Source organism: Marasmius oreades, chromosome 6, assembly GCF_018924745.1.
Source record: "Marasmius oreades isolate 03SP1 chromosome 6, whole genome shotgun sequence".
Taxonomy (NCBI): domain Eukaryota; kingdom Fungi; phylum Basidiomycota; class Agaricomycetes; order Agaricales; family Marasmiaceae; genus Marasmius; species Marasmius oreades.
This window is the reverse complement of record NC_057328.1, coordinates 961,807-987,938: the sequence shown is the minus strand read 5'-3', so window position 1 is coordinate 987,938 and position 26,132 is coordinate 961,807. Positions and strand designations below refer to the sequence as shown.

The 26,132-nt window shown below is 47.3% G+C and overlaps 11 protein-coding genes across 11 annotated transcripts; 5 read left to right on the top strand and 6 right to left on the bottom strand.

Moving 5' to 3' along the window:
* The first annotated feature begins 1,834 nt into the window (after positions 1-1,834).
* E1B28_009725 (uncharacterized protein) lies at positions 1,835-4,151 on the top strand. Its single transcript, XM_043154638.1, has 12 exons — positions 1,835-2,021; positions 2,085-2,236; positions 2,311-2,391; positions 2,456-2,675; positions 2,739-2,748; positions 2,812-2,828; positions 2,881-3,097; positions 3,155-3,365; positions 3,419-3,612; positions 3,673-3,733; positions 3,794-3,907; positions 3,975-4,151. The coding sequence occupies exons 1-12, from the start codon at positions 1,920-1,922 to the stop codon at positions 4,006-4,008; spliced, it is 1,413 nt and encodes a 470-aa protein (XP_043007093.1). The 5' UTR covers positions 1,835-1,919; the 3' UTR covers positions 4,009-4,151.
* A 966-nt stretch (positions 4,152-5,117) lies between these two features.
* Positions 5,118-6,687, bottom strand: E1B28_009724 (uncharacterized protein; the record flags this gene model as incomplete). Its single annotated transcript, XM_043154637.1, has 4 exons — positions 6,572-6,687; positions 6,427-6,518; positions 5,568-6,374; positions 5,118-5,500 (listed from the first exon to the last, which is right to left on the bottom strand). Exons 3-4 carry the CDS (start codon positions 5,728-5,730, stop codon positions 5,118-5,120), a joined length of 546 nt encoding a protein of 181 aa, XP_043007092.1. The 5' UTR covers positions 5,731-6,374; positions 6,427-6,518; positions 6,572-6,687.
* Positions 6,688-8,073: 1,386 nt separating this feature from the next.
* On the bottom strand, positions 8,074-8,904 carry E1B28_009723 (uncharacterized protein; the record flags this gene model as incomplete). Its single annotated transcript, XM_043154636.1, has 2 exons — positions 8,074-8,486; positions 8,541-8,904. The coding sequence occupies 2 exons, from the start codon at positions 8,902-8,904 to the stop codon at positions 8,074-8,076; spliced, it is 777 nt and encodes a 258-aa protein (XP_043007091.1).
* An 83-nt stretch (positions 8,905-8,987) lies between these two features.
* Positions 8,988-10,341, top strand: E1B28_009722 (uncharacterized protein; the record flags this gene model as incomplete). Its single annotated transcript, XM_043154635.1, has 5 exons — positions 8,988-9,090; positions 9,147-9,171; positions 9,231-9,339; positions 9,394-9,473; positions 9,528-10,341. 5 exons carry the CDS (start codon positions 8,988-8,990, stop codon positions 10,339-10,341), a joined length of 1,131 nt encoding a protein of 376 aa, XP_043007090.1.
* A 119-nt stretch (positions 10,342-10,460) lies between these two features.
* E1B28_009721 (uncharacterized protein) lies at positions 10,461-13,541 on the top strand. The gene is made up of 15 exons (XM_043154634.1): positions 10,461-10,656; positions 10,716-10,773; positions 10,838-11,121; positions 11,181-11,200; positions 11,262-11,393; positions 11,454-11,611; positions 11,665-11,758; positions 11,816-11,846; positions 11,907-11,985; positions 12,059-12,276; positions 12,332-12,376; positions 12,429-12,598; positions 12,659-12,833; positions 12,890-13,230; positions 13,287-13,541. The coding sequence occupies exons 3-15, from the start codon at positions 11,106-11,108 to the stop codon at positions 13,302-13,304; spliced, it is 1,497 nt and encodes a 498-aa protein (XP_043007089.1). The 5' UTR covers positions 10,461-10,656; positions 10,716-10,773; positions 10,838-11,105; the 3' UTR covers positions 13,305-13,541.
* Positions 13,542-17,086, bottom strand: E1B28_009720 (uncharacterized protein). Its single transcript, XM_043154633.1, has 9 exons — positions 16,915-17,086; positions 16,757-16,853; positions 16,399-16,705; positions 15,542-16,337; positions 14,933-15,493; positions 14,763-14,882; positions 14,238-14,705; positions 14,033-14,182; positions 13,542-13,971 (listed from the first exon to the last, which is right to left on the bottom strand). Exons 1-9 carry the CDS (start codon positions 17,002-17,004, stop codon positions 13,699-13,701), a joined length of 2,862 nt encoding a protein of 953 aa, XP_043007088.1. The 5' UTR covers positions 17,005-17,086; the 3' UTR covers positions 13,542-13,698.
* A 776-nt stretch (positions 17,087-17,862) lies between these two features.
* Positions 17,863-19,104, top strand: E1B28_009719 (uncharacterized protein; the record flags this gene model as incomplete). Its single annotated transcript, XM_043154632.1, has 6 exons — positions 17,863-18,176; positions 18,231-18,450; positions 18,514-18,586; positions 18,648-18,842; positions 18,899-18,969; positions 19,028-19,104. The coding sequence occupies exons 1-6, from the start codon at positions 17,898-17,900 to the stop codon at positions 19,102-19,104; spliced, it is 915 nt and encodes a 304-aa protein (XP_043007087.1). The 5' UTR covers positions 17,863-17,897.
* Positions 19,105-21,240: 2,136 nt separating this feature from the next.
* E1B28_009718 (uncharacterized protein) lies at positions 21,241-21,840 on the top strand (the record flags this gene model as incomplete). Its single annotated transcript, XM_043154631.1, has 4 exons — positions 21,241-21,339; positions 21,392-21,429; positions 21,486-21,634; positions 21,721-21,840. Coding segments are annotated over 4 exons (406 nt in total), but the record flags the coding sequence as incomplete, so codon positions are not given.
* Positions 21,841-22,179: 339 nt separating this feature from the next.
* Positions 22,180-23,127, bottom strand: E1B28_009717 (uncharacterized protein). Its single transcript, XM_043154630.1, has 5 exons — positions 23,040-23,127; positions 22,861-22,960; positions 22,678-22,795; positions 22,519-22,608; positions 22,180-22,460 (listed from the first exon to the last, which is right to left on the bottom strand). Exons 1-5 carry the CDS (start codon positions 23,053-23,055, stop codon positions 22,452-22,454), a joined length of 333 nt encoding a protein of 110 aa, XP_043007085.1. The 5' UTR covers positions 23,056-23,127; the 3' UTR covers positions 22,180-22,451.
* A 965-nt stretch (positions 23,128-24,092) lies between these two features.
* E1B28_009716 (uncharacterized protein) lies at positions 24,093-25,490 on the bottom strand (the record flags this gene model as incomplete). The annotated part of the gene is made up of 8 exons (XM_043154629.1): positions 24,093-24,266; positions 24,331-24,422; positions 24,482-24,499; positions 24,565-24,897; positions 25,023-25,117; positions 25,180-25,257; positions 25,318-25,357; positions 25,421-25,490. The coding sequence occupies 8 exons, from the start codon at positions 25,488-25,490 to the stop codon at positions 24,093-24,095; spliced, it is 900 nt and encodes a 299-aa protein (XP_043007084.1).
* A 280-nt stretch (positions 25,491-25,770) lies between these two features.
* On the bottom strand, positions 25,771-26,104 carry E1B28_009715 (uncharacterized protein; the record flags this gene model as incomplete). The annotated part of the gene is made up of 3 exons (XM_043154628.1): positions 25,771-25,901; positions 25,956-25,985; positions 26,038-26,104. The coding sequence occupies 3 exons, from the start codon at positions 26,102-26,104 to the stop codon at positions 25,771-25,773; spliced, it is 228 nt and encodes a 75-aa protein (XP_043007083.1).
* Between the last annotated feature and the right edge of the window lie 28 nt (positions 26,105-26,132).

Genomic DNA, 26,132 nt, shown 5'->3' with positions numbered 1-26,132 from the left:
TTCTGTGCATGGGACAGGGAGGGAATGGGGTAGGCCACCCTGTACAAAGTTCTGTACACAGTACAAGTCCTCCACCTGCTATTTATGTCACCCACTATACAACATGTACTGATTTGGCACAGAATACTTTCCCCATGGGTTTGTACCTGTAAAATGGGATAGAGCATGGCCATACCTGCAGATAGGGAAGTTGGAACAGCACGGGTTGGTGGGTTTTCCTGTGCATGGGATGGGGCTGGAATGGATTAGTCACCCTGTACAAGTCCCATACCCACCATACTTTTTTCCATGGGTAACGGGTAGGACAGGTGTAATTACGCCTCTGACACAGGATGTTCACAGAACAGGTCATGTGATATGAATACAGTGGGCCAAGGGACACAAACTTTCCCCCCATGGGTGATTCATGCTGTTCACTACCTGCAGAACTCCTACAGAGCACAAGTAAGCAGGTGTATAAACATGCAAAAAAACTCGGCACAAAGGGCCGGGTCATAAGCTTGTCAAGTAGTCAGTTACTATCTGTCAGGGTATGTAGTGACTATTGCCCGCCGCAGGCGACGAAAATTATCTGTTGACTAACGTTAACAACAACTAAGCGAGCATCAAACCAGCTCAGTTCAAGCATATCTAACTGTGGTGGTGTGTCTAGAACAGGCCTAAATCCATCAATTTAGCTAAATCAACCACTTTATTCTACTTTGCCCCTACTTTGCGCTACTTTTCTCTAAATCAAAGGCTTGTAGTGCTACAGGAGAGCAAAGGAGAGGGGGGGGGAACTAGCTGGAGGACCAGATAATGCGATAAAGAAGTTTATTTGAGAAGCTCTATGTGTACAGTTACATGGGATGTGTAGAAAAGCCTCTATTGTAGAAGTACGACGCGTGTCCAAAGAAGAAAGGCAAACGTGCGAGGAGCGCGAGCGCGTCGAAAGCGGCGTGGCAGAATCACGTGGCCGTCCCGCTTTCCTGGAAACAGCAAGTTACCCGGAAGTGTGACATAACATCACCTTCCACCGCGGCCACGCTCGGCACACCCGCCGCTTGCGGCGACCTTCCCGTTATGGAGCGATCGGCCTAAATCCAGCGGACTAAGTATTAATAATAGTTCACGAGAGTTTAGAGCACGTGTACCACATGCCAGTATGATAAGATAACGGATAAGATAACCCTGTGGAGCCTTGCATCCATCGGCGAGTCCAGATAATCATATAGACAAGCCATGGTGATTCTGATGAGGAAGGCGAGGAGTAAACGTGGGTCCCCTTTACAGTATTATTATCATATCACATTTGACAGCGTCGAAAGGGATGCCAGGTCATGTACGCCTGGTAGGTCGTGTGCACAGTGCACACTGCTTCAAACTGTAACTGGGGTCCCACATGTGGGTACTCTGGTCAAACCCGCAAAGCAAGCGATAAGATTGAGCCCTCCTTCACAGGCAAACCTGCAGTTGGTCGTGGCTTTTAGGCTTTCTCTAAGCCGTTTGCATATGTACTTTCTTAGATTGTGTCACGTGGAAGCCTCACACTGTCCTGTTCCTGATCTTATTCTTATATATTCACTTCTCCTTGAAGCTTGAAGCTTGAAGGGTCCTGTGCAACAATGGAAGTAACTCGTGCCCCTCGCACGGGACTTATGCCCGGCGTATTTTTACCGCAGGAGCTTTGCTATCGGAATTGCCGAGCATGCACATGGTCTAGCGGTTTTTTTTATGATCTAGATTGCCGTAGCAGTCTTCGCAAATCACCTGGTCTGTTTTTCCCGCTCGAAGATGAAGGTATCAGATGGGTCTAATCGCTCTTGCTCCATGCGACCACATATACAGATGCTTTATAAACTGTCCCTTCTTCGTCGTGGCTTTTCCCTGAACCTCGGTGCTCCCCTCGTCTGCGAAACATTCCAATAGGAGGATTCGTCATGTCCGACAACGAGAAAGCTTTTTCTAGCGACGAAGGTCATCAGGAAATCCATGAGCGGCCGAAAGGACTCTGGGGTTGGTATAGCCATCCTCTCACCCAGGTGAGTCGGTTCCATTTGAACACACAAAAGGGCGTGGTTTCTCTGACTTTTTTTTTTACTCAGACATGTATGGTCGGTTTTGTGTGCTTCATGTGCCCCGGCCTCTTCAACGCCTTGAACGGTCTCGGTGCTGGTGGCCAAGTTGACGGGACCACAAATGCCAATGCCAACGCCGCCCTTTATTCGACCTTCGCCGTCTTCGGTTTCTTCGGCGGGTGAGTGTATCTGACATCCAGTGGTTCCTCTAAAGACATAGCCTCTAATTTCTTCTTTTTCGTCTCATCGACAGCTCCATCAACAACAAGCTCGGATCTAAAGTTACACTTCTCCTGGGAAGTTTGGGCTATTGTTTATACATCGGTTCATATTTGTACGTTTCCTTTGACATATTGGTGACGGAGGTGATTACGGATTGAAACCTCATACACATTTAGGGCTATGAATATTCACCCCAATGCTGGAGGATTTGTTGTCGCTGCTGGTGCTATTCTAGGAATATGTGCGGGGCTGTTATGGTCCGCGCAGGGATCCCTGATGTTATCATACCCCACGGAGTCGCAGAAAGGAACGTACATTGCTGTTTTCTGGTCAATCTTTAACCTTGGTGCGGTTTTGGGAGCTGCGATATCGTTGGGTCAAAACTTTAACTCGACGGTGAGCAAAATACTCATCATAATTGGATTATCATCGACTGAACTGATTTTTGTATGATTGTAGGGAAATTCTGGTAAGGAGAAGTTCCGATATATCTTGATGCGATTGTCAGGCTGATACTCAATTCTCTGCTTAGTCTCAAACAACACATACGTACGTCTCTATTCTTGTCATTGATAATAATCTTTTTTACCTCGATCACCAGATTGCCTTTGTCGCAGTGACGGGACTAGGAACGTTGATTCCAATGTTCCTCGTCAACCCCAAGAATATCATTCGTAGTGACGGAACGAAACCCACCATCCCAGTCGACCCGACGTGGAAAGTTCAGATTTACGGTCTCTGGGTTGCCCTCAGAACCGATCCAGCTATCATCTTACTCTTCCCCATGTTTTTCTCCTCCAACTGGTTCTACACATGGCGTCAGTGGCATTTCCCCATACCGGGCACTTCTTATTCTTACCTTTTTTTTCCTTTAGAATTCAATGAGTACAATGGAGCAATCTTCAACATACGTGCAAGGTCATTGAATAACTTCGTCTACTGGACTGCACAGATTGTTGGATCTGTTTGCATGAGTTTCCTCCTGGATCGAAAGTCCCTTAGCCGACGTACCCGAGCTTTCGCGAGTTGGGCCCTTCTTCTCATCTTGATCTTTGTTACCCATATTTGGGCCTACTTCTACCAGAAGTGAGCTACCACTTCTTTGATTCTTTTATACCTGACGTCTTTTCCTCGTCTAGACAATATGATCGTAACACATATCCTAAAGACCGGGATGATTTAAGGTTCGATATTGACGACTCAGGATACGGTGGACGAGCTGTCCTATACGTATTCTTCGGTATCCTGGATGCTGCATGGCAGACAACGATCTACTGGCTCATGGGAGCGATGTCTAATGACCCTGCTAAATTGGCATACTTCTCTGGATTCTGTGAGTTTTCTTAGACTTTTTCCCAGTGATTTTTCGATACTCACATGTTTGGGGTGGTAGACAAATGTATCCAATCCGCTGGTGCTGCCGGTGTGTGGAGAGCTGATGCTGTCGGCATTCCGTATGTTATCTTTGTCGCACCTTCCACCATTTTCTTCTTTGCTGAGGACGTCTGACAAAGATACATGAATGTATTCATCTCGACATGGGTGCTTCTCGTTGCTGGCCTCGCTTTCGCCTTGCCGATGATCCATTCTCGTGTCAAGAACCACACGGAGCCTGAGGATGAAGCAATGTATGTTCTTCTCTCTCCATTTTCTGTTCCTTCCCGTTCCATGTGACACTCATGACCTGATTTTCAGTGCTCGTCTGGAGAGTGAAGCTGCCAAGTCCTGAACAGGGGGGACTATTACATGATTTTACTATGTGTGATGTTTTTTCGTGACTACCTTTGGTTTAGCCTTTACGATGGCACATTTTTCGGTACGATATTAATGCCAAACACGTCTCCATGAAGCGACTACGGAGACCATTAAAAATTTCACTTATGCTCCGAAGCCTCAGGTAAAAATCCAAACCCGAGTAAAAGTAAGTATGCACCTACATACTTCCACGCGGAACGCACGACTTGGAATCAACTCCAAACGACGATGCATACGATCACCGCTGTAAGGATAAAAAAGTGTGAGTACAGTCAAAAGGTTGACCACATGGTTCTTGACATTGCCAAATTGAACTGTCCATTTGCTTTTTATAGTAGAGGACTGGGGATCAACTTACCACAAAGACTCGGAGCGGCGGGCGCTGTTATATATAAGTAATATGCCATGGTCAACCCAAGGATGCCAGAAAACCGTCCGGACGGCTTTGATCCATACAATCGCATCTTGAAATTGCATCAAAGCGCGACCATGCGATTCTCTCGACATTCCCGCCGCATAACCAGTGCCGCCGGGCAACAGGCTCGTCGTTCCGCCGTCCTTGCGAGGACGGTTGCGGCTTTCGCTGGTATTTGCTGTCATTGAATTGTAGGTATTTGTCTATGCCATTACAATACATCTAATCAGAAGAATTGACTCTTCCCGCGGCAGCTGAAGGGACAGTAACTGTCCCCGTTGTTGAAAGTCGGCGGTACCAACACTATACGGTAAGGCGGTTACCTGTGCTTAAAGTTACATATCATCTCCGAAACGATGGCAGGGGCCCCTCAAAGTTCAGAGTACGTTCTGTTGATAAATTATAGAGTGGTATTCAAAATGGTACTAATGCGGGGAGGAAGGATGATACACAGAACCGGCGCTTCTGACGAACGTAAACTCTTTACGAACATCTCGAACCCTTCACGACGAGATAATCAATGAAATCATGATGGTCGACGAAGGGTTGCGGTCCTTGGCGCGCTTTCCTAAATGAATATTGATGGAACAGAGTCGGTGCGTGCGGCAGAGCCTCTCAGCGACATACAACGTCAACAATGTAACGCTCTTCCGACAATCTTCTTGTATTCATTCCACACTAGCATGATGTTCGTGGTGCTGGTGAGAAGAGTGGGGTTGGACGTGGTCTAGTTGGTCTAGTTGGGAATCGGTGAAATGGTTGTATTGATGGTGGTGATGATCGTGATTGTTTGGTTGGTGGTGATGATAATGGTCGTGCTGGTGGTGATGGTTTTGGTATTCATGTCTAGGTTGTGGAGAATCCGAGTATGGTGGTGGTGGATTGAACGCATCCAAGACATTCATGCCCTCTTCTGAAAGGGGATCATCTTCGTATGATTGAAAAGTAAATGCTGATCCATCCTCCTCCTCCCTGTTTGCTTCCATTTCGTGTTCCCTTGCTCCCCCAGCCGAGAGCAGTAAGAGTAAGAATAGGAGTGCAAATAAGATCACTGCATAAACCCGTCAGGTCAACCATTCGTTCATAAATTTAAAAAAAAAGAGAGTTGAATTACTCACTGAAAACGACAACGAGCATGTAGGGAATCCAATTGAAAGACGGTGAAAGTTCGCAACCAGGACACGGGTGCATCTGCCATTCACGTCTGTTAAGTATTGTTGACGCGAAACTAAAAGAAGGCGTAAAAAATGCGCAGAAAGTGAGGGCGTTTATCGACTTCATGACTGCGGAATGGGGGAGAAAATAGTTCACGACCTTCGAGAGGTCTTCATAAATAGTATTGAAAGATTTGAAGCCGAAAACGGCGAGAACGCGATGCCCTGATCGTTGACGTTGAGTTGCCGTGGACGGGTAGGTGCAGTACTAGTGGTCGACCGCTGATGCTGTCGCGCTCAAAGTCCGTTCATTTCCTAGGCTCAAGAGATGGCGCCCACTGTCATCTTGAGAAAATCAGGACAAGAGTGCAATGACGGTTCAGCTGGGTTCAGGCATCCGTGAAAGAAAGGTTCAACTCTTGCAGGAAGTCACCGGAAGCGGTGGGGGTAACTAATAATGCGGGAATGAAGCCGATGAGGCCATAGAGAGTAAAGGGAAACCTTTCCAAGCTTCAGATCTACAGAACTGATTGCACCGGTTTCAATCTGGCGTTGATGTTGATCTGAAGCAAGTGGTTTCCAACGTTACAAACACAAGAAAGAACGACTGGGATCGGAGACAACCAGTAGATGGTATTCATGACAATTTTGTGGTATTGCTTGCCCAAAAGCAACGCAGAAGCCTGTCAGTTCCGGGAGTCCTCGATTCATCCGTCAATGGCATGCTGTCACTTTTCCTGGCATCGCATCCCTAGGCTGTCGCTGTCAAGTCTGAACTTCCGCTCAAGATCAAGTCAAGACACCATCGACATAGCTAGCGCACCATATACACTAGGATAGCAGTCCTCGTCAGTCTTACCCGACACCTCACCTGAGCGGTGCGAGCTTATCACGACATCGACAAAACCTACACAACTGTCGTTAATAAGTCCCTTCAACTGCAGTGATCCTAGCAAAGATAACAGCACCTTCTTGGTCAGCACCAACTTATGTATTGTACCATCTTCCGTGCCCTTGAGAGTCTGCCATACTGCTTTTTTCGTGGAACCGCTTCTTGATGTTGGAACAAAAGCAAGAATGCTTCAAACTCCGATATTCCCGATGACTGTGCATCCTGATATCAACCTCAGTGAGGTTAGAGCTTTGCATCGCGTTGGGAGTACTAGCCCACATGGGAGTGACGTGCATAGATTTTCATTGCTTATCACTCCATAACGGATGCCTTTTTATTTCAAGCTATACAGGGCAAAGCCCGCTATACAGTTTCTGAGATTGAAGGAAGGCAAAAAGTAATAAGTCGTGCTCGGGCCGATGCCCGATGGTCCGTATCTCCGAAAGAAAACGGATACAAAAACACGATTTCGATTTCAGATCCAATTCAACCAATTTCCATCGTACCAGGGGGGAAGCCTGTGACATCTTGAAAGCTAGTAATATAGAAAGGGAGAGGGACAGTTTATAAACCACATAGCAAAAGAAACAGGGAAATCAAGGGCGAGTAAACGAGGAAATACACTGTATAGGCTACCAGGCTGGCCGCGGCTGAAAGAGTTGGCCGACGACGTTATTATCAGGCGCAAACCTGTCCGACGCTTTGATTTGTTCACCACCAAGATCATGATCACTGATAGACCGACAGACTGACTGTCCTCCTTCTGAGAAGACGATGACCTTGCCTTATCCGATACTTGGCGTAGATCCTTATTGTTGTGAATCCATTCCGATACGCGATAATTTGAAGCTACCGCTGACATCAATTGTCGTTGTTATTGTTATATTTATACCTGGGAAATTCGTAGCATGCCAAATGACAAAACGCGTGCTTGAAAACAATAAGCACAAAACTTTGCTAACAGATAAAAGGGCGACGGTAAAAGTACAAGGAGCTCACCGTTCACCCTGTTTACCCAGGCCACCCTCACTCTCGAGCGTCCAGCACATCTTCCTAGCTGCCTCGCCTTGAGCATCATCGACATGGACTTCTTCACCACCGTCTCAAGCGTCTTCACTACCACTTCAGAGCCCGAGGATATTGTCCGTGTCCTAGTCAACGAACGGCAACAGTAAAGCTTCACCTAGCTTGTTATTGTATGACCGACGCTCGGGTGACTATGTCATGCCTGTGAGTACATCGTTATTTCACGACGAGATAACGTGTGTTCATCATTGACTTTCCAGATTGCTATGTTCCACGACATGACTCCGAGCCATTGGTCATTAATTCATTCCCGACATGCTTCGTGCCGTCTTGTACTTTTACCGCCCTCGAATTCGCCCACTTGTACTTTTTGGATTCGTTCTATCATTTTGACTATTGGTCAGTTTTCGGTTTAGGTTGATGGTTTCTTCGAAATTGGAGGGTAGAAGTGAGAACTTGGCATATTGTAGTAGTTTGGTTATAATCGATCAAGCCAAAAAGATTTCATTCATGCTGTCGACAGGACAGGCCGGCTGAGGTCGATATCTACGGTCAATTCGAGATAGACAACCGCGGCGTCGGCGGACTCCAAGACGGAACGAGTGCCATCAAATTGAAGCCATCGCTCTGGTATCTTGAACTTTGTCGACGAATGAAATCTTTTACGAGCTCTAACGCAGGTTTGGAGAGTATATCTTCGCTTTCACCCAAGGATAAACCCGTGTCTACGGGTCCTGACTTCATACCGTCTAGTTCGTACAGCCGGCCAGATTGACGAGATTTAACCAAACAAGAGTAGTGGTAGTCGACGTCGTCCGAGCCAGGAGAAAAGGTCGTGTCCCCCTCCTTGCCGGCAAGATTATGTATTTCTTCAAGTTCGTCGGATGCTTCTAGAGCCAGAGCGCGTTCATAGGGTTTCAGAGGTATGCATGTCTCCAAAAGTTTTTCTATCGGAGACCCAGACTCTGCAACGAGGTGAAATGAACCTCAGGTATGCATCGTGACAATGAAGAGCGCACCGATGTAGTTTCTGGCCTGTCCGTTAGATATCGAATGAAGAATCGCGTATAGTCCACAAGCAAGATTGATCGTCTGCCGGAACCAGACGACGTCCTCTTCTTCCCCGCTACCTTCATAAACCGTCCCAATCGCTCGTTCCTCTTCTAACTCCTTCTCGTATTCTTCTCCAATGGCTGGAAAGAGGATCACAAGTGCAAGAACTGGCCGGGAAACCGTTTCCAGGAGATCATCCTCGAGAGAATAGACATCTTGAAATTCTAGACCAGAAACGCCTAGAGAGTCGATGAGCCTGGAAAATATGTCAGGATTAGATTCCAGGGGAATGTATTTCTTTCGGTAAACAGGTTTTGAATGTGAGGACATAAGGGAAGGCGGCAACCGCAAGGCCGTGCCAGAAAGGGAATGTAGCCACGTTTTCACTCATACAGTCATCTCCCCTCCCCCTCATGTCAAGGCAGGACAAAGCAACGACTGAGAGACATACAAAAACTCTCAGAGAACTTGTAAAACGTCCAGAAAACAAGCTATGTGCTGACTGCAAGCGTAACGGTCTGTGTGGTCTTGCTTACGCGAAGATTTTGTGTCGTTGATATGGCATTGCTCAGATCCTAGATGGGCGTCCTGGAATTTGTACGCTAATGTGCCCATCAATGCTCTGCTGAAAAATTAAATCGGTATTGGCTTCCCAGGGGCGTATTTCTTTGTATAAGATGTTCTGGAATACATCGCGGCATGGGCACGCATATCAGTAAAGTCAAATCCGTGGATCTTGATGCATGGACGCCAGAGCAGATGGAAGTACGTCCATATCTCAAAGACTTCTTGGCACGAGAATTCATACCCTTTTTTCAGTCTGTCCAGAAATGGGGTAACCGTTTGGCTAATCTATACTGGGAATCACATCTGAAGGCGGGCCATATTCCCCCTGATCAGTGAGTTTCCAGGAATTTTCATCGGTTAAGCAATTCAACTCATGTTTCAAAAAGCAAAATGGAATCTTTTATTCGCTCAAAATACGAGTCCAGACGTTGGGCTATGGAGGGCCCACCTCCCGCTGATCCTTCGGTTTTGGACGATGAACAACCAACCCAAGTTGCAGGTGCTCCGATTTCCCAAGCTTCCCCACCCCCGCCACCACCCGCCACCACTTCACGCCAAGCAGTGCCACCAACGACTAATAGACAACCTCAAGGACACCAGTTACTCTCTACTGGCCTCGTGAACCAACATCATCCTCGTGCAACGTCTACTACTCCTCAAGCTGCACCTGCACCCTCTCAGCCGCCCGCGAAGGGACCAGAAAATGACTTGTTCTCCCTTGATTTCCATTCACCACCCTCCGCATCTCCTGTGAACAATGGTTCCGCTTCTCAAGCTTCCAAGAAAGATGCCAAACAGGATATTCTTTCTCTTTTCTCTGCACCATCTACCCAGGCTGCACCTTCCATGGGAATGGCGCAGTTTGGCGGTGCTACAGCGCAGCCTTCACCTTGGGCTACCGCTCCCGCCCCCAACCAAACGAACGTACAATCCACCAACATGATGGGCACAAGTGGGACTGGCATGTGGGGCGCGAACTCAGGCTGGACTGGACCGATAACACCAGCTCAGCACAATGTGTGGGGAACTCCACCATCACTTCCCGTAGCGCAACAACAGCCCAACTTGTTTGCTAGTAGCAATGATATCTGGGGAGGAGGTAATCAACAGCCCGATCCTTTTGGTTCTTTTGGGACTGCCACGACGACTGCGCAGAAGAAAGATGATACCTTTGGGGATATATGGGGAGGATTCAAGTAGCAGCATATATGATTCCTCCCGTGTACAAAACTTTTATACTAGTTATACAATACACTCAAGTACTCGATTTCTTTGAAGCTATCGTCCCAATCTTATCTAATCTCATCAGCATCAGTATCATCCGCTCCCTGTCGGCAAGTTCTGTTTCTTCCCAGTCATCATGGCAGAGGCAGATCCGACTACTCAATCGAACTATACTCAAATTACGACCGAAGATATCCGATTCGACTGGACTATCGACTTTGCCAAACATTTGATTACTGGGTCAGCAACTCACACCTTGAAGGTTGCCGAGGATCATGTCGAACAAGTAATGTACGTTGTGGATATTCTTTCCCCCCAATAGTATACCTTAATCTGAAAGAGCTCTCAAGTTTCGACACTTCCGATCTCAAGATTGACCGTGTTGAAGTAGAGGGAAAACAAACCAGTGTGGGATTCGAGTCGATTAACTTGTTGACGGTCACTTTAAAACTAATAGCGATCATGTCGTTAGTATGAGCTGGAACCGAAGCACGAAGTAATGGGGTCAGCTCTTCGTATTACTCTTCCAGCCGGCTTGAAGAAGGGCTCGTCGCTGAAAGTCGCTATTCATTATCAAACCACGGAGCAGTGCACAGCACTCCAATGGCTGGAGAAAGAGTGACGGGATTTCTTTCTCGGAACGCTTCATTTCATGGTTACTGAAAGACTATTACAGGCAGACGCAAGGAAAATCCTTTCCATATCTCTTCAGTCAATGTCAGCCGATCTATGCTCGAGCCATGGCCCCTGTTCAAGGTGGGTGTCTCGATGACTGTGTTCATCGATTGTGCTGACCCGTCGCTTCGGTTTCATAGATACACCCTCCGTGAAAATTGTGAGTAACGAGATTCTGAGATGGAACCAAACCCTTTCCTAACGGGTACCCTGTTAACAAGACATACTCAGCAAACGTGACATCCGTTTTACCTGCGTTGATGTCTGCCGTGCGAACTTCTCCATCTACAGAGGGTCCACCACACGACGGGAAAGTAATCGGAAAGGATCCTGTGACCTATCGCTACAATCAAGTATACAACACCCCCCAATCTCTTCGCTGCATCTCATTTTTGAAATGCCCTCCATTGTAGCCTGTACCCATTCCTTCCTACTTGATCGCAATCGCCTCCGGAAATGTAGTTTACCGTGCTTTTCCTCGTTTAGAGGATAAGAAATGGACGTCTGGTGTCTGGGCGGAACCCGAGCTGATCGATGCGGCGTATTGGGAATTTAGCGAGGATACTACCAAGTATTATACCCGATAGATCCTTTTAGATTCGTCACCACTCATGCTCTCTACAGGCTTATGGCAGCCGAAGAACAGATCGCAGGCCCGTATCGTTTTGGGGTATATGATCTTCTGGTGTTACCTCCTTCTTTCCCTTATGGTGGCATGGTATGAGGTGCTTGTTAATGAATTTCGTCTTTATTACTAACTACTTTCACGCCGAAGGAAAACCCTTGTCTCACTTTCCTAACACCAAGTCAGTGTTTTGCTCTCGAAAGACCGAAAGAAAGTGACTGAAAGGCACTCATAACTTCAGCTCTGTTAACCGGAGATCGGGCTCTGGTAGACGTCGTCGTCCACGAATTCACGCATTCATACTTCGGAAATGGGGTTACGTAGGTCATGGTTTCCTGCATAACTTAGTTTTGCTTAGTTTCTGATCATTCCTTTCACTCTACGACATATCAGGCACGCCTATGCAACTCATTTCTGGCTGAATGAAGGTTGGACGACTTACATGGAAAGAGTTCTATTACAAGTCCTACATTCTCCGGCCGAACGGGGTTTTTCATACTTGATCGGATACAAGAGCTTGGTTGACGATCTCAAACGATACGAGGAACAGCCGAAATATCAACGCCTCGTTATCGAGTTCCAGAAAGGCGAAGATCCCGATGACGCTTATAGTGAGTCCGTTTCCACTGCGCATAAGGCCATGCGTATTCACATACTTCGACATAGGTATCATTCCTTATGATAAAGGTGCTAATCTCATTTTGCACATCGGTAAGGTTTATATCGTGGGTTAGCGAGATCATACCAGTAATTTCCGCCACAGAAAGGACTTTGGGAGGCTTGGACGTGTTCCTCCCATACATCCGTGACTACGTGGACACATTTATGGGAAAGAGTATCACGACGGAGCAATGGAAGGCTCATTTATACTCGTATTACGAGAAACATGGCGGGGCTGATAAAGTCAGAGCTCTTGATGGCATTGACTGGGATGTAAGGAGGACATTGGTCATTCTGTACTTTCTCTGAACTAACCTTTTGGCATGATCCAAGGCATGGTTCTTTGGAGGAGGCGTCAAACTCCCCGTTGAGATGGAATACGACACATCTCTGGCAAAGTCTGCATATAGTTTGGCAGAGAAATGGGAAGCTGCAGGTGCTACAGCTGATGTATCGAAGCTAGAGTTTAAAGAGGGTGACCTCGATGGCTTCAACACCAATCAAAGGAGTAAGTTCCTCCCTCATATAATCAGCCAATACCTAAAATAACCACGGCTCGCATAGTCGTCTTTCTGGAGCATTTACAGTCCCTCAACCCGTTACCTTCTTCCCACCTCTTTCACTTGGGATCCTTGTACAAACTGTCTACAACCACAAATGCCGAAGTGCGCTTACGGTTCTACCAGCTTGTTCTTGACGACCCTAGATCCGATGCTGCAAAGGCGTTCGCTAGGGAGGCGGCAAATTGGGTCATTGGGGAAGGGACCGGGATGGTTGTTGGCAGGATGAAGTTCTGCCGTGATACTTTCCGCGCAGTCTATGGTGTAGACAAGGATCTGGCCGTGAAGGCGTTCTTGAAAGAGAAGAACTCTTTTCACCCTATTGCGAGGAAGATGATTGAAAAGGTATCTCTTTCCTGATTATTCCGATGGGTATCTGTGTTCTAAGGGCTCTCCAACAGGATCTGAAGCTAGTTTGAGAGGGTTCTTGTACCTCAAGGCTGAATGTGGAACTTGCGACTCCTAATCCAAAACATCGAGTGTTTCCTAGTTCATACCGCACAGGTTCTGTGCTAGTTGAGTATATGGTCTGGAACGGTGGACTTAGTTTGGTACCAAGAACAATCGTGTTTGTATCTCGATACCGACCGATCCATATCGAAAATACTGACTGTCGTCTGAACTAACGGCGACAGCAGCGGTGACGATAATGAATGAGTGCAATCGGAAACCGCCCGCTTGGTATATTATAATTAGTGAAAGTTAAAAAAACGCTATTCCAAATAGTGTGTGACAAAAACACCAATAAAATACAAACAAATTACGAAGAAGGGACTGGATAGAGCTGACATTCGGCAATATGTACTTACAATCCTACCGACCAACGCCCATTTTCAGCATCGCACCAACTACCTCAACTTCATCCCACCTCGAGTCGTTCGGTGACGACCCTTCCGACGCAGCGTTCTTCCGTCTCTGTATATAATACAGTGTGTTTCTGAAGTGGCGTATTATCATCTCAGGAGTTTGGACACCCTCGATTAGTCCCGGAGGCGCTCGTTGGGATGGATGGACATCCGGAGAAGAAACGTTGTCAATGCTGGAGGTAATCAGTTCCACCAGACTGTTAACGAACTTGGGTGCAACCTGTGAACAACGCAAGTATCAGAGATTTGATTGGACAAACGCCCAGCGAATAAAGACTTACGGCTGGAGTACCCCGATCTAGATAGTATAAGTAATGGTCAAGTGTATCACAGTACAGCTGCACAGTGACTATTTCTTCAATCGCCGAGGTCGCAATACGCAGTGACTTCTGCAGGCATTCCAAGACGCGTTTGCTGTCTTGGTGTGGATACTGTCCGGACCCAAAGTGTCAGTAGGCAATATCGTTCATGAAGGGGGTGCCTCACAGCTTTCACGCTTTCCGATGCGCCATCCTCTTTCGCCTTTTCGGGAATTTCCTTAGAAGGTTCGCCCTCAGTTGGTGGTGCCTCTTGCCACCACAGATGGCTAGCGAGCCCGACTGCAGTCGCTTGGTGACTCTTCTTGAGCAATTTCGCACCATGTAGAGCGGCTTTCGTGATGAGGGTATCGTAGTTATCCACTCCAAACACTTTGGCACCACTCAGGGTCCCTATAATAAGGGTTATTGCCTGCAGTTGCGCGCGCGATTCGGAAATATTATCTTCGTAGACGCTGAACGCCTGAACGTAAAAGTCGTACGTCAGGTCTTCGAAGCCGCATTCGTCCGATATCTGCGCAGACAAAAGGAAGAGCCGGAGCGCGATTGTCGGTGCTTCAACTTGTGTAGCGAGTATAGAGGTGATCTGTCGGACAAATTTGAGGATAGTCGCTACTTTAGTTTGCCAATCGTTCTCCTGGACAGACAAGTAAGAGTCTACTTCGCGCTCTTCTGCGAGTATTGAAATACTCACTACATGCTCCCGATTCTTGTAGCGCCGACATAGCTTTACCGCCGACGTTATTAGCGCAGGAAAGGTAAAACGCATGCGTTCACCTCCAAGGTCAAAATGTCTCCGCGCGGTTTGTAGGAGCTAAAGGTACCATCAGAACAATCGAGGCATAGGTAAATATTCGAACTCACCTCAAATTGGACGTCTAAAGGCTCCGCTTTGAATAAATGAACCATCCTTGCCACCCATCCCTGCTCTTCCGCTGTTTCCTCCCGCTCGTAATAGGGTCCCTGCCTTCTTGGATCCTTTATTGGCTGACCAGCCGCAACTTGCAGGGCTCCAGAATCTGATTGGTCCTTGATAAGGACATGGCAAAGCTCCAGGACACCATCAACGTCTTCCGGTGTCTCAATTATCGTCTCGTTCTTCAGCACCGAGGAGATAACCGAGTGTGCAATTGAACGTCGAGTGGAGAAAAGTTGTTTGGAAAGAAGAGGCGCGTAGTTTGGTATCGCCAGCAGAGTCAGGACTGACTGGTAGGAGTTGATGGGGGCGACGAGGAGTGCTGCGAGATTCGATGCGGTTTGTTGGGTGTGGAGGTCGGGGCTGTCAGAAAATTCCTTGACCTTCTCAGCAGTATAAGCCAGAACTTGATCGACATATTCAAGGCGGTCAGGATAGCAACTTAGGGAGAGGTTGGTGAGGGAGACGAAGAGGGCAGTTACGTCTTGTATTGAAAGATCGGGTCGGGCCTGGTGGGAACGTTAGTGGTGGGATGAAAATCGTAGCGAAAACCGCACCTTGATGAGTTCGACCACCTGTTTCCAAAATACCTCAAAAAGCTGCACACTTTCAGGAACACCCCTGAACTTCTTCACAGAATCTTCCTTCTCTTTCTCCTCACCGACATTTTGCTCCTTCTCCTTGCCCTTCCCTTCCTCGGCCTTGCTCTCGTCGCTGGTAACGTGTGCCACGCCATTAGGTTTCTCCGGATCGTCAATATGAGAGGTGTCGGAGGATCCCCAGGCACTTGCCTCCGCAGAAACTTCATCACGCGTAGTTCGTGCACTTTCACGCGTCCGAGCCTTTTGTGCCTTGACTTTCTCTGCCAAACGCCTTGCGGCAGCCTCTTCCTGTCGCTTTGTCTCCTCCGGGTCCTCGCTTTCCGCCTCGCGCGCAGCATAGGCCGCTAACCGATCAATAAGCGCAATTACTATTTGCTTAATGTTGACTTTTGGATGGAGTTGCGCAGTAGCCGATAAGAAAGGCCCTAACGTGTGCAGATGAAACTCGTCCGTGAAGACTTGTATGACAACTTCCATGAGATACTCCTGAGCGATGATATCCTTGCAGTTGACGACTTGCTCAAGAATGCTCGGTAAGATGATGCGTTGGTACATCTCTAAATCCACCCCATCGAGTTGACTCAGTCGAACAAGATTGGTTCCAACGAGGATACGAAGTTCTCTGCGCTCCATTTCTCGCTTCTCTCGATCGCGTGAATGACCTTGGTGTTGCAGTCGGACCCAAAGTTTGTTCATTTCGATGAAGTTAGTGAGGACAAATGAGATAGAATCCTGTAGGTTCCCCACAGGGCTGGGATGTATTGAGTTGACTTAGTGCGCTGTCGACCAAATAAGGCCTAGGGAACACGTACCCAGTGTCAATGCCGATAGGGAGGTGGTCCCTCGTCTGCCCACTGAGATAGTGACGAAGGAATAGACCTCGGATTGGATGAAGTACGCCTCGAGACATCTCCATCATATCTTTCATGATTTCCTTCACTGGTGCATCGGGTATGGACATGTACACGGAGCCAACAGTAATCATGAGATATAGTCGCGGTATGATGTTGCCGGCGTATTGAACGAGCTCGTACAAATCCGCTAAATGATGCCGACCCGCTTGGTGCGCTTCGAAGAGGTAATTTGAGAGGTGCCGTAGTGCATCGAAAACCGCCATATCTTGAGAAAACAGCGTCAGTCTGTCCTACTTCTCCGTGGTAGCCCACGCACATAATTCGTAGTATTGTTTGGGTGATAGCGAAGACGTCCGTAGCTCTGCGAGCATTACACTTGCACTCTTCAGGCCATCCATGAGTTGTTCAAGCTCCTGTTAGTTAACAGGATAGACCCATTCAGTTGCTTGACGGAGAGAGGAATCAACGACTTACCAGGTTTCTCTTCATTTGTTGAACTTGAATTTTGACCGTATTCAGTGCTTCGCTTAGGAGTTTTCCCTCCTCCATCGCCGGCAAAGCCATGTCGGACTATGGACAAAAGTTGGTGGAAGGGCGGTTTAGCGGTGAATGATATGTCGTAGACGTCGAAAGCAGCCCAAACAATATAGAAGTTCCCACGCAACGGCCCCACCTGTCCGCAGCTCATTGAATCCCGTCGTGAATTTCGAACGAAAAACCGGTACGTGATAGAACTATACAAATAATTACAAGACCGAGGGTCTTTAGAAGGGCCTTCAGAAACAAATGATATGCTTTTAATTCGCTTTCTGAAGTAAAACCAAAAGGTAGATAGAACGAAACCAAAGGACACAAATCAGCCTCAAGGTAAGGTGGAGTATCGAACTCTTGCGCGCCCGGTAAGCTGGGATGTTGTGAGGGGTATTGGTGTACGCTGTGAAAAAAATGCAGTAAATCCGGAGAGTTGGTTAAAAAGAAGTAATGAGTGGTCGCAACTAGAGCTCCTCCTTGTGGTCAGAGCCTATCGACCGTGATTTTGCCAGGTTCTAACTCTCGATCTTCAATGAACTGTTGATTAGGTCTCTCCATGCAGGTACTTAGAGCATTGTACAACTTTTGTACAAAATATATGCTCTTTGGTTAAGAACTTCTAACTCCAATGAGAAATTGGAACGTGGACCATCAAAAATAACAATTCCAGGACGACTACTAGAGAGGCAATGACACAGCTGAGATCTCGCAGAACAGGACTTGCATTCACCTAAGTATTCGACTGTCCGTTCACTTCCTGACGAAACACGGTCCTATCGAGAGTCGACCTTGAGTCCAACCAGAGCAGCAATTATAAACTACATGTGTGCGCGAGGAAGCCTTGAAGAAATTTAATGAACACCGGCTGGGCGGGCCGCAACTGACTGTTGCCCAACATCCACAAGGATAGACAAGCTTCGACAACGATGTCCACACAATCTCTTGCCGTTACCTCAAGAACATTTGCATTTGCTCGGAATAGTGCTCAAGGTAGGCCGCAAACAGGTCAAAGTCTGCCTGCTACGAATGATAGCGGTGGATCTTGGACAGCCCAAACACGACCTGCAACCGGTAGACCCCAGACAGCCGCCTCAACTCGTTACGAAGGAAACTATATCATCACAATCCTAGAGGGAAGAGGTATTGCAAGGGAGGTGGGTATGGCTGCCCTAGATATGGATACCGGTCGTGTTGTTCTTGTACAGGTGAGTAGTCTCCAGGATTGTTTCCAGTAGATCCTCATCAGGTGCCGTTATAAGCTTGCAGATTGCCAGACATATGTGAAAACGTTGCATCAACTACATCGACATCAACCCTCGATGATTCTGGTTCCAGATACCTTCTTGAGCGCCCAAGATAGAGGACGGGCTAAACGAACTAATCAGTCCACTACGTCTATGCTCGTCGAACTGGTGCGAGAAGAGTTTCAAGGCACTCCGATAGAGACGATACCGAGAAAGTATTGGAATGAAGAGGCTGGTTAGGACTCGGCAGTCAAATAATGAAATCACTTCCGATTTGACTAAGAATATTGTTTCACAGGGCTAGAGTTCATCCAGCAGCTTTGCGTCGAAGACGAAGAGCGTGCGGGAACTATTCTTGCCGTTTCTAATAAGTAAGTGAACTTCAAGGTGGATATATCCAGCTGCTCAACAAAATCATCCACTGGATTTCAGATATTACGCTCTTTCAGCTAGCTCTGCTCTATTCAAACATGCCGAGGTCAGGCTTAATACTCGTTTTGCCTCAGGATCGCTCCGCATCCGTTATGTTCCCGTCGAGGGAACGATGATGATTGATCCAGAAAGTGCGAAAAACCTTGAACTGGTTCAAAGCATGGCATATAAGAAGTCTGCGCATTCTTTATTCGGGTGCGCAGTCTGTGAAACCGTCATCTATACATTCGTCGAATCGAATATTTCGATAGTGCTTTGAATCATACCTATACCCCGATGGGCTTGCGTTTGCTCCGTGTCAACGTCTTGTCACCGCTTACTGGTAGGCAATTCCTTCCTTTGATATCCCGCTGGTTCGGTCGTTCAATTTTACCCCTCAGTGCAATCTTCTATCGATGCACGACTAGACGTCGTAGATGGTAATCCACTTGATGCGTCTAAAATTCCCGACCTCTAATCAGTCTCCCAGAGTTTGTCCAAGATCAGGATCTTTTCAACGAAGTCGCAACCGGACTTAGGGCTTTAAGCAAGCTAGATCTAGATAAACTTATTTCCGTGGTGAGCCAATATTCCTGGAAAGCTGGTCGTCTGTTCGAAAGCATTTCAATTAGCTGGTGTCATCGGAAGCAAGGCCTTCAACCACAGCTCAGGGAGCGTCGGCTCGCGTTTCCCAGATACTCAACTTGCGAATCATAATCCAAAATTTGCCCCTAGTTCAGAAGGTATTGAAGAACTCCAAGTCGCAGCTATTAAAGATCGTACACATCGTACGACCGTTCGAGCTAGTAATTGTATCAAAGTCACTTACCCTTCATTAGATGCTCTCGGATGAACGCTTGGAAAAGATTGACAAACTAATCCGTTCAAGTCTCAATGAAGACACCATCTCTGCAAAGGTCCAGTTTCGCCGTCCATTACCCGAGGTTAACGACCAACGTTTCTGCAGTACGGAATAGCCGCGACAAACGCAAGAGTATATGCTGTCAAGGTGACCTTTATCAGCTGTACATCGACGAAAACGCTAATTCGCAATCATGAGGCCAACTACAACCGCCTTCTGGATGTCGCAAGAGAAACCTATAAAGAAAACGTCGGTGACATATATAGCCTCAACAACACGCTTACCGAAGCACACGGACTTCCTCTGAACCTTGTCTACTTGGAATCAGGATTTGTCTTTTCTCTGAAAAAAAGCGATGTGGAGAATGGCTTGCCGAAAGGTTTCATTAACGCGAAACTGGCGAAAGGAAAATGGTGGTTCAGTAGCTTGGAGTTGGTAGGTCTAATGCTCCGTTTGCCTTCGTTGAGACCATGCCAAATGACGAGAAACAGAAGAAAATGAATGCGAGGATGAAGGATGCCCTGGATGAAACTCTGATTCTCAGCGACAAGTAAGATTTTACCCTTCTTCTCGATTGTGGCTTATAGAGGCGGACGTCAAGAATCATACAGGACCTGGTGGAGGAAATACTTGGAGATATCGGAGCCCTATACAAGGCATCAGAAGCTGTGACTCGAACCTTGTCCCATCTAACGAGCGGAACTCATTGTTGCTCTGTAACGCAGGTCGCGTTGATCGACATGTTATGGTCATTCTCTCATGTTGCGATCAGTACGTCTATCCTTGCTACAACTGAATATCCGTTCTGAAAATATGCTCCAGTGCGCTGTTATGGTACCAGTTCTTCCCTGTTCAGATTCACGGTCTTAACTTTCTCTAGTCCGCCCAGAATTCACAGGCACCCTTGCAATCAAATCAGGCCGCCACCCTATTCTCGAAACAGTCAAGTCTGTTGGGACTCTTATTCCTAATGATGTGTATTGCGACGATTCGTCTTCGTTCCAAATTATCCAAGGCCCTAAGTATGCTTTCCTATATTTCGTAGAGCACAGCGATCTCACTGAAACATTGCTAGTATGTCCGGAAAGAGTACCTACCTTCGTCAACTGGCCCTTCTGACCGTGATGGCAATGTGTGGTAGTTTCGTACCCGCGGAATATGCTAGCTTCAAGTGAATCCATACTTTCTAACACAACAGAAAACGTCTGGCTCTTGGCTAAATATTTTCATAGAATTCACGATGCGCTGCTTACTAGGCTTTCCAATGACGATGATATGGAGAAGAGTTTAAGTACCTTCGCCAGTGAGATGGCTACATCTGCGATGATCCTCGGTATGTTCTGATATTTCTCTTTATTTTGTCTGACACGCTTGGTCCATAGGCCTTGCCACACATAAATCTTTGGTGCTGATAGATGAGCTTGGGAGAGGAACGTCTCCGAGAGAAGGAGTGGGAATATCACATGCTATAGCAGAGGGATTGATTGAACAGAAGGTGAGGCTTGAAACATTCTTTCAGCCGTTTGATTCTAGTCTCCGCCACCAGTGCTTCGTTTTCTTTGCAACGTGGGTTTAGCGTTCTAATGTTTCATGACGGATTTTCAACTGACTAGAACGTAAACGTTCGCAGCCATTTCGCGGAGTTAAGTACTACTCTGTCGAGGCAGCCCACGGTCGTAAAGTAAGTCCTATCTTCTCAACCCGGTTCGGTAAAAGGCCTCATGATGCTTCAGTTTGCATTTGTCCGTACAGGTGGGAGATTCAGCCACCTCAGCGCGAACGTTCTCCCTTAGACAAGATGCAGAAGACACGTCGTTCCGAAGCAAGTTTCGGGATGACCTTTCAATACAAGTGCGTACTCACCCCCTTCCTTCGACTCTTTACGGAAACATCGACTGTACAGAATTCTGGATGGAGCTCCCAACGACAATACTCATTACGGTCTGTATTTTGGATCCCATTACCACTCCTCGAATCTAATAATTCTTGGAACTCAGGCCTGGAACTCGCAACGCTGGCTGATCTACCTGAAGATGCACTCAAAGAAGCCCATCGAGTGGCTAATCATCTGGCTGAATTGCAAACCCGACACCGAGGACACAGCGAGAGCAGCAAGATCGCATCGAGAAGAAAAGCTTTGCTGAGGGTAATCTTGTCTCCTGCTTTTTCCGTCCTGCTTCTTGGTGTTTTTTTTTATTCGACGCTGATCAATCCTCTCGGCTTCTCCGGTAGCTCCGCACGCAACTTACTCAAGCATACGAACATTCCGCACTTCCGGATAAGGAGCTTCTGGATTATATTGCGCGGTTCCAAACGGATATCACCAAGGCGTTTCTCTATAATGATTCGTGACTATGCTGAGACCTCGCTTAGCTCTGGTACAGGCACTATTTGACCCAGCCTCCGCCACACTGACAGTAGCTGTCTGATTTACCGCATTTGACTCGTCCTGTGCTTTGGCCATCTCCGTTTCTCTACGTGTTCTCTCTCGTTCTCTTTTTCGATGCTTCGTCACTGGTCCTCCTCTCTCGCGCCCATACTCCCCTCATCTTCTACCTATGGTCTTTGCATCAAACAATGATACCGATTGCAGATTACTTGTGTAGGCCGAAATTTTTTGATACTACCAACAGGTTCTCTCTGATGGAGATGACTCGCCAGCCCGTATATTTCACTGCAGTCGTTTGTTACTCGTGGCTACATGACATGGTCATAATATTTCAAGAGTGGTGTGTAAATTACAGCGCGATAGGGTTTCGAAAAAAACTTCGGCAAGGTCGTCTGCTTGTGTAGCTAATTAGAGACCTACGTCCCTCAACGTCCGATTAATATGGAATAACCAGATAGTAAAACAAATGCGGATATAATGGAAATCTAGGGAATCCAGGAGACTTGCGAGACAATATGTCTAGGTAGGCTATCGGAGAAGAGTCTTGATGGAGGGCAGACCACGGATGGCTTTTTTAAGCAGGCTGTGAAGGATTTTTTGTTTAGTGAGATATGTCTAGTCACAAGCTAGAGGACACGTACAGCTGTAGCTTCCTTCAAATGAGTTATGAGATCATTCCTGTCCTTCTCCTTCTTCAAACCAGCAAACGCCATCTTGGTTCCAGGAATGTACTTGAAATAGAATGAAATAGAATGTCAGTATTGATGAGGGTAAATGTGACGCAAGAGATGATGCCGCACCTTCTTAGGGTTTTCGAGGTACTCGAACAGGGTGTTCTCGTCCCATACTATACCCTTGTTGACGTTAGCAGCGGTGTATGAGAAGCCTTCGACTTGACCAGTATGACGACCAAAGATGCTAAGCGAAACGGCCGGGGCTGAGTTTAGTATTAAAAAAAAAAGGCGAGGTCAAGGAAAACTCACCCGTGAAGGTTGGGTCCGACTTTGTTAGGCTCGCCAGCACCGAGAGTATGACATTGCGCACATCGAGTCTTGAAGAGACTAGCTCCCTTTCCAGCGTCACCTAAATGGAAGGAGGTAAGTTAGTCAATTGAATTTAGAATTCGACGCAGAGCGAGTCGTGTAGTAGAGCCGCGACATACCGGATTTGAAAGGCATCTTTAGATAAGTCTAGAGAAAAGGGAGAAGGATGAAGAAGAAGAGAGTTGGGTCGGGGTCCAAGCAGAGGTTAGATGGCGAAAAAATCCGTCGCGAACCCTTTTTGAAGGCGCTTGCCCCGCCGTCACATGATTTTACATTTCCGGTCCCTCCCGGGAACCAATCGGAACTCGGCTATTGCTGGTGGGAATCCGCCGTGCCTGATCTCCGAACTCTTTAGCATCAACTTTGTCGGAGACCCTCGCCTCGACCGCCACTGAACTATAGGCCGAGGCAGTGACTATATGCAATGTCGAAAGGGCCAACATTACGTCTTTCAGAACTTCCACGGACTACTTATTAGAAGGTGAGTGATTGTGAAAGGTGTTATGAAGGATACTGATCCATATACACCACCACACCAGCAGTGAAGTTGGAGATTCAATTTATCGAATGTCCAAGCTTCCTCTTGAATTCCCTTGAAGGTTCCGCCGGGTTCAGCATTCGTGCTGCCACTGATCTTAGGGCTCTACCGTTGACAGACCGCTGAGCCAACGTTAAACCATGCCATTCACTAGTTTACTATGGGACCACCCCGGAGAGTCATACCACATTCTTAAACGATCCCCCGCCTTCTACTTTCATGAGGCGCGGCCGGACACCTCTCTCACCGGACGCCAAAATTTTTGTTTTACCCATGCAACTCCGCAAACTCCGGACCGTCGGGGATGAACGAGTTATGCAGCGAGCGTGTACACTTCTCCTACAGCACCTTCATGTGGACCGTGGCTCTTCTCCTCAGGTCAAGTCAAAGCTAATCATCGAAGACAACTCGACAGGAATCGACGCGAACAAAGTTATCTTTTTCAAGAGAAATGGAAGCATTGGATTCGCCCTTTCCAGTACACAAGAATGAGGCGGACGCCTTACCACCGACACAAGTTGTTTCTCCGCAAGGCATCTGCCAAGAACCATAGTCGGTGTCCGCAATCTGCACTCTGCCGACGCTAGTTCATTGACGTTACGGCTTCAAGCCTTAACCTAAGACAACAACCAACCTACGCATCTTCTCTCCACTTCCAGTAACCCGTCCTGATCCCCGTCATATACTCCATCATATCACAACATTTCGAATTCTCTTCCCACCTCGTCATATCTACGGGATGATCCCAAACTTCCTCGTCGTTGATAGAAATCGCTCTACCGTTGTCTTTGCTATCCCCTAGGACAGACTAGGCAGATTTCGAGAGCATCGTGAGTGTCTCCTACTGCACAACCCTCGGGCGGATAACTCACGATAAATTGCCTTACGACTAGATCCATTGGTGTCCTCAACAAACCACGAGCTTCAAACACCTTGAAAGCTTCTTTGGATCCTATATTCGTAGCTGAAGCAGCACAGATCATCAAATTCTGAACCAGAACCTTCAAAGCCACCAGGCCTTACCGAGCAAGTTGGGAGCAACTGGTAGGAGCGCCAGCAAGTCAGTAATTCGAGAAATCAAAGAAAAGAATCTGTTATCAACATACCAGAATTAACCGTGACACCTTTCCCCTCATACAATTTCGCCGCCGACCTCATGAAATGCAAAATCCCAGCCTTGGACGCAGTGTACATCGGCATAGTCGAACACGTAAAATACGAATAAATCGAAGCTGTCAGAAGCAGTTTACCACGGAACCCATGTCGATTCACTTCTTGTCGTTCAAAGACTTGCAACGCCAACGCGGCAGTGTATAGTTGACCGATCAAGTCGACTTCAAGGGTTGTAAGCGCTGGCTTTGTTATGGGCCGTGAAGAGGCGGTCGAGGGGTCGAAGGTAGGGAGCCATTGTCTCTCGCTGATACCTGCGTTTGCGAAGACTGTTGTTGTTATCACGTTGGCGAGCGGTTAAGCACATTGCGGGGGGAAGGAGTTCGAAATATTCCGGTAAATAGTTGAGACCGAATGCCGGGGGGTGAGTAGAAATTGGGAAGAATTTACTTACAGTAATCGATCCGACCAAAGGCCTTCACTCCACGTTCGTACGCGGCAAACTGTTCGTCCCAAGAGCAGGTATTAGCTTTGACAGCGATAGCGACTCTGTATATTTAATTAGAAATTTCAGAAGAAGTACTAGACTGATTGACCGAATTACCACTCACGTCTCAGTGCCTCGGTTGAATTCCCGTGCCATATCTGAGCATCCCTCTTCGTTCACGTCGACCATGACAACTTTCACACTGAGGATCAGTTTAAAGGTTGTCAGTAGAGTGTTGTGACAGAACTAGCAGGAGTCATACCCTAGTTCCACCAGCTTTCGACTCAACGCATATCCAATACCTTTCAAGTTAGCACTCCAAGTCAGAAAGCGGGAAACCCTCAGGAGAATTCAGGTTCACGTACCTGAAGCAGCACCAGTAACGAAGGCGACATCACCCGATAGTGAAACACTTGATCCTCCTTGCGACGACATCTTGAGTTCAGTAGATTGTCACAGAAGATCAAGAAGGGGACCTCATGAATTCTTAGCAAGAATATATGGTGTAACCCCCTCAGTCCATTTCAATGGTAATTTGGGATCTTGTGGGATGGTAATTGATAATACGTGTGAACGTCGCGATTCATGATAGTATATCTAACGTCGAGATTTATAATAGTACTTGTTAATATTCTACACGGCAGTGGTGAAGCACAGAAGGCAATAGCTAGATATATACGGATGGAAGCACATGAACCATTGCCACGAGACCAACTTAATCCCAAGACGGAGATGACTGATAAGAGTGGCTGCGATTTGTTCCATTCTGGTTGTGAGCCGGACTGGAAGGCGACCACGAAGGAGAAGTAGGGCTGTACGCGGGCGAGGCGGGGGAGTACGCTGGTGCTAGAAGAGGAATTGTTAGAACCAGAGCGCTCAACGCAGACCAAGAGGACTTACACGCTGGAGAGTAGGCTGGAGAGGTAGGCGCTAGAACAACCAAGAGTCAGCATGGCTGTTGATTTAATCAAGCACAACGCACAGTATTTCGGCGACGAAGGAGAAGCCAATGGTGATGTCGGCGAATACTTTGGGGATGATGGAGACATTTGTGTGGGAGCTGAGTCAAATCATCAG